General features: G+C 45.0%; 1 protein-coding gene across 9 annotated transcripts in view; it reads right to left on the reverse strand.

The window, feature by feature from the left end:
• ndrg4 (NDRG family member 4) overlaps positions 1–12019 on the reverse strand; it is a 28363-nt gene that overhangs the window by 6789 nt on the left and 9555 nt on the right. For 5 of the 9 annotated variants that reach the window (XM_069527996.1, XM_069527999.1, XM_069528000.1 and 2 more), the window contains 5 exons: positions 10963–11053; positions 9172–9336; positions 6915–6953; positions 2082–2187; positions 16–136 (listed from right to left, as the gene is read on the reverse strand). In XM_069527996.1, coding sequence (XP_069384097.1) covers positions 16–136; positions 2082–2187; positions 6915–6953; positions 9172–9336; positions 10963–11053 — 522 coding nt within the window. Of the gene's footprint in view, positions 1–15; positions 137–2081; positions 2188–4486; positions 4702–6914; positions 6954–9171; positions 9337–10962; positions 11054–12019 lie in introns of those variants that run through there. The other 4 variants (XM_069528002.1, XM_069528001.1, XM_069528003.1 and 1 more) reach the window with 3 other exon arrangements.

A 12019-nucleotide genomic window follows, 5' to 3' on the forward strand; every position in this document is an offset into this window, starting at 1 on the left:
TTCAGGTTCCTTTACCCCTGTGGCAGCTGAGACGCTCCGACCTGCTGTCCCGGGGCGTCGACGTGACAGACCACAAAGTGCTTGGTGATCTCCTGCATGTCCTCGTTATTGAAGAAGGTGTTGAAGCACAGTTTGTCTGTCGGAGAGCGAGGGAGGAGAGGAAACGAGGGAGTCGGTCAGAGTAAATATGGATGAAAGGTTAAAACCCAGATTCGTTTAAAACAGCACAGATCCTGTGTCTGTTCTTGCAGCAAAGACCTGAAACAAATGTTTTCTGTGGAGAAACATCCGGTGACTCGTGAACCTGGAACACCAGAGAGCTGCTTCCTGTTTTTTATTTAATCAGATCTGTAAGTCGGAGGCAGCTGCCTGGGACGTGAGGCCAAGATGGCTGCCGAGCGGTGAGACTTGTCTCTGAGGACTTCGGTCGACCTCATTCGTTGGTTTTTCCTCAAATTGTTCCTCCATCATTCAAATTATAACAGAGATTTACGAGACTGTAATTCCAGTTAAAGGAGGATTCCTCTAAAAGCGTCGAGCTCTATTCCCTGAACCAGTTTAAACTGAGAGACTCTGATGGGACATGTTTAACACATGTCTCTGCAGATGTCCTACTTTCCACCCGTGTGTGTGTGTGTGTGTGTCCGACTGTAAAACATTGTTTCCTCCAGCTCCGGTTGAGCGGCGTTAATCAAACGGACCAATTAACACGACAACTGGGTCAGAAGTGACAAACCAGAGGGGCAGGCGCTCTGTCTCTGCTGCAGCGCCACCTGAGGACAGAGGTGAGAACTACTCCCACGTTTGTGCTGAATCACCGGCGAGACGAGGGATGAAGTCTGCACCGTGACCTACTTTCTCCATTTGCACTTTCTGTTTCTCTCTCCCGCTAATCCTCCCTCTCCTCTTCTTCTGTTCTTGTTCTCCTCCTCTTCCTCCCTCCGTGCGTTACTTCGATTCTTTCTCTCTCTAACACACTTCTAATCTCTTCTTCGGTTTTTTTTCCTCCCTTCTTCTCTTTGTTCTCTTTGTTCTTCGTCTTTACTTCTGTGTTTTGTCCATCTGCTGTTTGGACTCATTTTAAATATCTTCATAGATTAAACACTAAACTACAGACCAGTGTTCCTTCCTTGCAGTGCTGCTCCGTCCTGAGTCCATGCAGCAGAGTCGAGTGATTGAGTGACAGGTCATGAATACTAAACACCTCATGGTGCTGCAGCGAGAGCAACTTCCTCCCTGAGCTAATTCCTGATAATGCATTTTATTTCACCTCCCTGTGTTTTGCATCGTGAATTGAATTTGTCCTGAATAAGATGCATAATCGTTTTTTAGTGACACTCAGAACAAACGGGACAAAGGACGCAGCAGGACAAACATTAAAATCTGACATCTGCAGTTTTGGGATCAGCTCCCGTCCCTGACACGCCATCGTCCAAACCCCCATCGTCCCCATCGTCCCCACCTCCACCCATCGGTGCTGCATTGCTGCTGGCCGCGCCCCGCCTCCCTCTGCAGGATGTTTTTCTGACCTACATTTCATCGGTGCCTCTCGCACTCGCCCCTTCGTTTGCATCCTCACCTCCTCGTCTCTTCTCTTGTGTTTCTGTCGCAGCCTGTTTGGCTCCCGGCCTCATCTCGATGTCTCCTTGTTTTTGTTCTATTCTCATCCTCCTCTCCTCTTCACATGGGTTCATCTTGTATTACCCCCCCACCCCTCCTTTATTAAATCACTGCCCACAGAGAGTGTTTTCAGCGTTGACATGTACTTCATCCTTTTGATGGACGAGGACAAGATGATGCTAATGAGCTGTGGCCTTTTCAAATTGACCTCAGAGATGATTTTATAACCACAAAACCAGTTTCTATTTAATGAATAATGATTTTAAACTTTGAAAAATAACTTCATGACTAATTTCTCACTTGTTTCTTTTGTGTGTCTGTGTGTGTGTGTTGGCAGAGTGAAGGCAGGGAGTCATAATGTAGCATGAACACCAATTATCACCTCTAACAAGTGCAGAAACACCTTACACAACAACCTGGAAAATCACACACACACACACAGACACACACTCTGTACTCACGGTTCAGTCCCACATCGTGGTAGGTGAGGATCGCAGGCTTGTTCCCTTTGGGCGCCCCGCGGATCACCACATGCAGCATCCCATAAGGAGTCTCAACATCATGTTCCTGTGAAACACAAAGAACATTCTCACCTGGTGCTTCACACACACACACACACAGACAGACACACACACAGAACTGTGAACCATGATCTCCACTGTTCCTTGAAGCTGCTTTTTATTGAACTCCGGTCAAACCCTCCTCGGGACGGTTCATCGTTAATCTTCTTCTGCTGGAGCTCGAGTGGAGACGTGTTGTAATTCATTGGACATTAATTGACTTAACAGACAATGACTCAATGGTAAATGGTTTGAAATGTGGGTTAACACATTCTTATTATAGAAAATGAGGACAGAAGAATGAAGTTGAACCTGGAGCTGCAGAGCCTTGTCCATTAATTATGTGTGTTTCATGGTAAAGCACCGAGCAGCTCGTCTGATGAACCTGCAGCTGGAGTCACATCTGCTCAATGTGCTGGAGGGAAATTAAAATTGATTCGTGTTGGAACAATGGATTCTGTGTTTTCTAATATCAGGTTTTAGAAAGAGGCTGAACCACATTCACCTCAGCAGCAAATCCCACCAGCTCCTGACCTGGGGTCTGTGTTACATGACGACTTTTCTTTTGGTTCCTGTTCTTTTAATCTTCTGCGGCTAAACGATCAAATAAAAGCAAAGATCTTATTTATTTTGTTTGGTGTTCGATGGAAAATCTCGAAAATCATTTCCAAAGACTTTGTCCACCCACAATGTTTTCTTTTTTTTTTCCCTCCTTCACAATTGAGACACTATCTTCAAAAAACACAAAGAGCGAGAGAACGTCGTGTAAAATTTAACAGTGACGATGATGAAGTCTGAGTCATAAACGTGACGGCTGTTTGGATCTCAGAGAAAAACCAGGGATGGAAATGAAAATTACAAATCTGAAGAAAAATAAAAGCCTGATAAAAAACATATCACGTCCTCAAAATGTGATGACTCATCAGAACAACAGTGACGCAGCAGATTTATTTTACAACTGTTCCAGGACGTCACAAAACATTTATTACATTAAATGAAACATGTATATCGTGTATATTTACACCAGATCCATCACTCAGATGTACAATTCAAATGATCTATGAAGGATGTTTAATTCTAACAGGCACAGAAAAAACAGAAATGTAAATAATGTAGAAGTTGATTCTGTTTTTGTTGATTTGTCGTCTGCACTTTTTTGAAATGAAGTTTTCTGACGTCTCGTGATTTAAAAATGATCTTTTGTTATGACCCACATTTTGTCTGCGTTCGCTGGTCAGAGGCAGACAAACTCAAAATGGAGGAAGGAGATATGTGGCACCATGAGCTGCGAAATGTAGCTGCACATACACGCACACACACACACACATGCACATACACGCACACACACACACACACACACACACACACACACATTTTGGGATTACTCTGCTGGTTTTAGGGGCAGTGAAGCTTCTGCTGCTGATTCCGACACCTGTGTCTATTTACTCCAGCGTGAACCAAACAGACCCTGATCCGACACACAGCGACACGTCCGCGGCACAAAAACAAACTGTGGTTGTTTCACCCTGCTGCCAAAATTCAGCCTAATCCTCCGCGGCAGCACGTCCTCGCGCCTCACACAGCAGTGAGCAGATAATCCAGGCAGATCATCTCTCTGTTATTTCAGCATCAACATCAGCGTTATCTGCAATCAGCTCTCTAATTTAGAGATACTTCGTCTGGGGCCGTTTCACAGCCTGAGCAGCTGGATCCTGGGAAATATGAGGTGACGTTCCCTGATGACCTTCACACACACACACATTCACAACATCTGTTTGTGTGTACGTGTGTGTGTGTGTGTGTGTGTGTGAGCAAAATCCAGCTTTCAATATAAGAATCTGCATCTTTTAATTTTCCTATAATTCAATTTTGGTGATTTTATTTATCACACAAGCTGCACATCTCAAATAATTCTTCCCCTCCTCACACAAACACCGTCACTCGTCCCCTTCAAGGTTGCAAAGATGGATTTACACACACACACACACACACACGCGCACGTGTTCATCTGCAGAGGTCAGCGTGTTGCTGCATTGCACAGCATCTGTTTGCATGTGTAAGTGAGTCAGTGGGTCATGGATGAAGGAATGATCCATGATCTGACACTGACGCTGCAGTTTCTTCATCACAGAAGATAAACATCATCATCATCATCATCATCATCATCATCATCATCAGACAAAGACATTTGTTCCGACTCATCTCACACCAGATTCCCCGAAATGTTTAAATTCCATATTTCAAACCCTCTCTCTCTCTCTGACTCAGGTACAGGATCCATCATGCACTGCTTCCCTGCCACTCACCCCATCCCAGCACTCAGGCATGGCTCCGCAGTGACTGTACTCTCAGCTGATGAAGAGGAGGAGGAGGAGGAGGAGGAGGAGGAAGACGAGCAGCCAGGCCTCTCCTGTTTTAAGGGACTAGGTCCTGGTGAGCGCTCGCTCTCGGATGCAGAGCTGGAGAGTGGATGCTGCAGTGTCTTTGTGTGCTCGGCTCCCACCCTCCCTGTTAAGCTGCTGCCCTCCTCCCTCCCCTCACCCTTTATAGGAACCACAGACAGGGGGTGGGGGAGGCTGCAGATGACTGGCTCACCGCTCCGTCTCCCCCTCAGGATTGGTCTGCTGTCTTGTCAGTCTCTCTCTCTCTCTCTCTCTCTCTCTCTCATCAACCTCGTTCTGTTGAAGCCTTTTGGCAAAAAAACAAAACACGCTGCTGTTCGTATTAACGAGGCGTCTCTCAGAAGAGCTCACACGCTCTCCGACCAAGGCCCAACAGTCCCTTCACTTCACAAACCCGTGGACATCAGTCCTCTGAATACGTCTGATTCCTCCTGATCAACATTCAAGAATCGTTCTCTGAGAAATCTGTGAGAATAACAAAGCCAGCGATTCAGATCAGTTCTGGATCTTCCTCCAGTGTCTCCTCCTGACAGAGGGTTTTTTAGAAACCTGTTCAGGGTGTGTGATTTAAGAGAAAGACAATGTGTATTATATATATTATATATTTTAGATTATAAAATATAATGAATATCAATATTTAAATGAGAACAACGTCAGTGTCTCTGTTTTGCATCGAACACTCACGTTAATTAAACGTTCTGGTAAAACTGATGGAGAGCGGCGTCAATCTCCGACTGTAAATAAAGATGGACGACATGACGGCTCTTCGAAACTGAAGCCAAAGCATCTCGATCGCCCCCTGGTGGCTGACTGCAGTGCAGGTCACAAACCCTGCCTCCTCTATGTTAGCAGATGGGACCAGACTAAAGAATCTAGGCCCATTTTAAATAAAGATTTCTAAAAGATGGTCCCTGTGTGTTCAAGTGAAGTCGTCTCCACGCGACGTCATTGTGAAAGATGGCACTCGTTCTGGATATCTTGGCTCCGTTTCTAAACGGAGGGAGGAAGTGGAGACACGTCGTCCATTTTTATTTACGGTCGATGAGCTCGATGGAACAAGTTCCCTCAACAGAAATATAGTTTGTGGAAAAGAACAATGAGAGGATCTGAACCTGCAGAACTCTCAGGACCAGGAAGTCAAATAAAAGCGATTTAAACATTTTCCACTTCATGTCATTTATTCATCTTCATCCGTTAATTAACATTTCGTCACCTGAGATGAAGTGAAGATGAGAAGTGTACGTGCAGATTCACAAGACTGCGATGGTGTCTGAGTGACTATCATGCTGACTGCAGCACACACACACACACACACACACACACACACACACACTTTGTCATCCAGCAGCCCCCCCCGTCTCTCCTCTATCCCCTCCTTTCTCTCTATTCCCTCCGTCCTGTTGACAGAAGACTCGTCGTGCTGACTCAACTCACAGCGACGCTCTTCACGCTCTCTCGTTCTCTTTCTGCCTCTTTTCTTTCACAGAGGACATTAACTCTCTCTCTCTCTCTCTCTCTCTCTCTCTCTCTCTCTCTTCTGTTTTAAACTCACAACTTCTGCCCGATGGACGGAAGACAAACCGAAACTAGAGAGTTTATTAAATATATTCCCACGAGTAGGAACTTAAGCGGCTGTCTCCACTTTGTAAACGGTCCCAGACACAGCGTCATCAACAGTCGACCAGTGTCCCTGAAGATTTTAAAACTTTAAATTGTTCTCGTTAACTCTAAACACTTTGTGATGACATTAGAACTCTGCACACATCCAGGTTCAATGTTTTCCTCTAAACTGTGAAATGATTTTTTTCCGTCTGTAGTTATTTCTAGTCTGTGTTTCTCGTCCTGGTGACGACTCAAAGAGCTTTACAGAAGTTTTACATTCGCAAACTTTCCTTCAGTTCATCTACCTGCAGCACTTCCTCTCAAAGTCACAACTTCACCCTTAAGTTTTTTGTGTCTCTCCATGAAAATGCAAAACTGCCTCGAGACGCCACACACACACACACACACACACACACACACACACACACACACACACACTCTCTCACACACACACACACACACACACGACATTAAAATCTCCTCTGTAGAGTAAAGTAAGTTTTCTAGATTGCTGACTCCAGTAGCAGCACACACTTTCAGCAGACGGCTTCTCGCCTCTGATCAGACGTGTTAACTTCATATCTACAGTTTGTTCATGTCAGGATGAAGAGAAACGTCCCAAACGGTTGTAAGCAAGGTTTAAAAACACTAGGTGGCGCTATGAGCCGCGTTCAACCCGTAAATGAAGGGTTTGTTTTTAAAAGATAAAAAGAGAAGAAGCAGCTCTTACCTTCCAGTCTCCTGCAGGCATCAGCTGTTCACAGCTTTCCTGCACAGACACACAAACAGAGACAGGAGACTGAGAGACGGAGGTTAAAACACAGCTGAGACACATTGTCATCACACACAGGAAGCGTCCACAGAGGAGCAGCACGACCTGCACTGAGTCCGTCCAAACCACAGATACAGCAAACACCCAAAAACACCAACGCATGACAAGTTCACCTGTTCGTACACATACACAATGATATGTGTTTCAATAGGTTCACTTCGTTCAGTGTGTTTAAAGTGGCACCCGATTTATTACTGCACCTGAGCCAACCGCCCAAAACACATGGGAAAGAACTACATTTCCCATGATGCAAAAAATAAAATGCTTTCCTCGTGACCCTGGTAAACATCTGAAAAGAAAAATGGTCGACGCAGCTTCCTGTCGGACACCATCTTTGAAAACAGTTTGTTCAAACTGTTCATGTCCTATCAGGCAGGGCGAACGACCTGTGCTGCAGCCAGCCACTAGGGGGCGACCCCGGAGATGTGGCTTCACTTTTGAGAACTAAAGTTTCACGTCACATGATGTAGATGACATCAGTGTGATTTTATCTGGACGTGATGATAATAAATAAGTGCCACTTTAAAAACATCTTTTAGTTTCCAGTGTTTTTAATAGATTAGTTTGGCTGCGAAACACACCTATTACGCCAGAAAGTCTGATTCTAGAACACGAGATCATTAAGTAAAGTACATGAGGGGGAGTGGGAACGAATCAGTGCTAGAAAAAATAAATAAAGTGAGGAAGGAAGGTGTTATTCAGGGTTAAAGAGAGTTCAGCCTCCAGATTCACCCCAAAGTAAATCAGCTCAACCGACATCGACGGAAAATGAACTCAGGGATTAAAAACATTTTTAGCCAGAACAAATTTAAACATTCACAGACGCTGAGACGCCGGCTTCAGTCGGACAAATCATTTTTTATTTATTACTTCATCTGCAGCGTTACGTTTTTTTTTTTTTTATCTCGCTCTTTGAGGAATGATGATCTAAACTCTCCATTTGAGAAGAAATGTGCTGAAGTAAAACCGGTTATTTTTAACCCGTTACTTCTGCACGTGTGGTTGACGAGTGTGTTCCTGCTCCGCCGTCTTTGTCAAGCTCAGGACAGAGCAGGAGCATGTGGACAGAACACACATGGACATGCACGTGAGGTTAAGAACCATCGGAGACACGGCGTCCTCGTGACACATGCACAGGTGTAGTTTGTGAGTTCATGGGGGTGGGGTGGGGGGGTTCTGAAAAGAAAATATGTCAGGATTAAAGATGGAGGTTGTACAGACACGATGGAACAGTGTTGGATTAAAGAAAGGAAGAGTTTATTTAGAGGAAACAGGACGGGGACGCGTCTAAAGAGAGAAAAACAACAGGGACTGAAGCTGCCATGTTAAATATCGCTGTATCTGAGCGGGTTCAGTCCCTGCAGGTTCATGCAAGGAGGAAAATGTTAGTGGTGCCAGTTTGGTGGTCGGACCAGCAGGTGGCACTCTTTCCTCTCACTCGCACCCCCCGTCACACTGCATGTAGAGGAAGTGCTGCAGCTCCAGAGAAACGACTGATGAGCGTGTGTGCTGTGACGGAGTGCGTCCTCCTCTTCTGTCAGGATGTGTTTTTGTCTCTGATCTGATGAGAACGTGTCTGCAGGCTGTTTTGTTTTGCAAATGTAGATTTTGGCCTAGTTTTAAAGCTTTTTTTAAAAAAAACCAGCAGCAGCTTTGAACTGAACCCGTCAGGTCGACGAGGATCGATGGTCGACTGAGTCTGAAGCTTCATGTGTTTGTTCTCATTTGATCTGTTTGAGTTTCACATTGTAATTTAGTGACTAAAGAATTTTGTCCGACATCGAACATACGTCCTGTCGTCATCACCTACGTGGGCGGAGTGTACCTAGACTTGACTCTGATTGGTTTGTAGACAGGTGCGTGTCCAGGATGTGGCTGCAGAGGGCGCTGTTGCTCAGTGAAAGTTGCACAGTGTTGCTTTAAGTAAATACTGTGTTACTGTAAACAACCTTTCCATCCTTGTCTCTGCTTTGCGTCTGTGCAGGCTCTGGCAGTTCTCTAGTAGAAGTCGACAGCAGCCGTGTTCATGGATAAATATATTGTGTTCTGTGGCGCTCAGTGATTTCTCTGTGTCTGAATTTGAACTTGTGTGTCTGTGTGTGTTTGACGCTGCCAGCCTGATGTTTCCGCTGGCTCCGGTGGATCTGGTAGTTACCGGGATGACCCCGCTGGTCCGACAGCGGGTCTGGCGGAGCCAGTGCCGTGCGATGACATGCCAGCGTTGAGCGGGGCGGCTGGGGGGAGAGGGGTGGTTAAGATGCGTGGGGCTGGCGGGACAGGGGAGCCCCCCCGAGGCCTCATCCCCTTTATCCTGCTGTGTCTTGAAACAACAAGAACAACAAAGTGGTTATTCGGGAATAAACTTGTGCTCAACAAAAACAAAAGTGATGTTGATTCATTTTCCGACGCTGAATTTTCATGAAGGTCAAAGGAAAACATTCAAATCAAGTCTCCTGTTCCAGCATCGTGACAAAGATCAAACTGAAGATCGTTGACGTCGTCCTGGAGACAGAAGCCGTTTGTGGACGTGTTGGATTCAAATCTAAATCCAGGAACCTGCTGCATCCTGCTGCATTCATGTCACATGAGAAACACTGTAAATAAGAACTTCAGAGTGAAAAGTCTGAGCAGCAGCTGAGATGATTTTATTTCCAAAATAATATAATAAGGTGAAAATATTTTTTTTTCTGTTTACACACAATGTAAATCATTGAATATCAAATAATATTTTTATTTTATTGTCAATAATGATATAAACTGTATGTTAGACTATGTATTTAGTTCTTGTTGCTGAGCGTGTGATGACTGAGGAGCTGTTGTTTTTGAATGAAAGCAGGACGAGTGTTTTTATATCCATGGACAGTTTTATTCCAACATGATGTGAGTTACACCGTGTTTTAGAGCCGGGAGGTAAACGCTCAGTTAACTGATCTTAAAGGTCACTAACACGCTCAACACAGAGAGAGGAGAGAGAGGGGGAGGAGAGAGAGGGAGAGGGGAGAGAGGGAGGACAGAAACCTGAACACGTGTCGCGAAGTCGTCTTCGGCAGAACAATGAAAACCAGCGACGCGATGAGTCACGCAAACATGTCACAGGATCGATGGGGGCAGCAGCCGATGACCTGGATTGTTTACGGGCAGCGGGTCATAACGAGCAGACCTAACGAGCTTCTGCTCCACGAGCCGATCAATATGGGATTGGATATTTAAAGTGATGCAGCACAGGAAGCTTTTCAATCAGAGAAATGAAAACCTGACCTCTCGTTGATTCCTCCGGCAGAAACAAGAGGTTTGACAGAAGCAGGAGAATCGTTCCTGCTCGTTAACAATCAGATCGTAATGTTTTAACCATTCAGACTTCACATGCATCTGTTCTGTTTGAATGTTCTGGATCAAACACCCTGACTCTACTCTGACTCATAACCTTCAGACTGCGTCTGGTGGCTCCGGGCTCCGTACGCTGCTCAGCAAATGATGAAGTCTGACCCTCACATGCGTCTCAGGAATCAGGAAACAGACGATAATGGCTGTTTGAAAAGTTTAAGGAGATAATGAGTCTTTTTTAAAACATACATCTTGTAGGTAGACGCCATCGTTTCCATAATTCATGCAACAACAAGCTCTCAAACACTGAAGAGCCCCTGATTCAGCTGTGGCCTGTTGCTGAGGTAATGGATGAACTGCAGGAATAAGTGCTCTTTATATAACCACATATATTGCCTGCTCTCTATCTGCTGCTCTTACTCTCTTCCACCGCTCTCTCTCTCTCTCTCTCTCTCTCTTTATCTTTCCACCGGTTAAAAAGCTCCATCGTCTAATTATCAGCCAGATCTCAGCTAATGAGCACGAACGTGTCTCCGCACCGAGAGGTTTCAGAGAGCTTCCTCCTGTGCTCGCTCATCAGCAGCTGAGAACCACACAGGGTGAACACAGAAGGAGGACTAACCATGTCTGAGTCCGCTCCTCTCTGCTCCGGCAGCAGGGGCTTCTCCTCCGTGAACTGCTGCTCCTTCATCCCCGCCATCCTGGTCAGCAACCTGCAATCACACACACACACACACACTTCTTAAATTACACTATAATGTCAGCGCTATCTGTGTTTTACAAGTATTGAGGCTATGTGAAGAAAAACAAAACTTAGATTACGAGAAAAAACTCATGTTATCATAAGAATAAAGTCCAAAATGACACCAATGATATATATTATTAATAATATTACAACAACAAGGATTGAGTCATAATATTATTATGTTATTCATGTAAAATTACAACTTTTGTCTTTTTCTTCAAAAGGCCTTAAAGTGTGAAAACAATGAAAATGATTTACATTTGCTTGAGAGTGAAACATGACGATGACAGATCTGTTTCATTCAGATGAATAAAGACGACCACAGTTTCAACGATGGTGGGATTTGTTTCGTCGATAATTTGGACCAGCGCCGTTTACAACATGGCTGCTTCTGCGTCTTTCTTACGAGGAAAATCATCACGTCCTCCTCCACCATCGCCATGTTTGTCTTTATCAAAACCTCTGCGCTCTGCTCTGCCCTCTAGTGGATGTATGACTGGATGATAAGTATGTGAGGAGTTACACTGTTTGAAATGGACGAGAAGTAAAAGCAGCAGGAATTATTCTTTACAGAGTTGTTAAGGTTCATTTATGCTCAATGTAAAATGTTGCACCAACAAAAGTCACAGCTGAGATCTCAGCCGCGTTGTCGAGAGGTGGAGGTCGGGAAACGCTGACAGCAGCAGAGAAGATATATACGTCTGCTGCTGTTGCAGACTTTTTTAATGTGTGCACAGGACATTACAGAGCACAGGTGAGGCGGCAGCAGCAGCGGCAGCAGCAGCGGCAGCAGCAGCGTGGATGATGTGCACAAGCCTGCAGCAAAAACACTGAGCAGAGCAACAACAGCTTCAGGGCTCTGCCTTCATTAGAAGGTTGCGTTGGATTCGTGTTGCAGTGTGAGGAAGGATGTTTTTCATGGAGTCGATGTTTT

This window comes from Paralichthys olivaceus, chromosome 7 (assembly GCF_024713975.1).
Source record: "Paralichthys olivaceus isolate ysfri-2021 chromosome 7, ASM2471397v2, whole genome shotgun sequence".
Lineage (NCBI taxonomy): Eukaryota > Metazoa > Chordata > Actinopteri > Pleuronectiformes > Paralichthyidae > Paralichthys > Paralichthys olivaceus.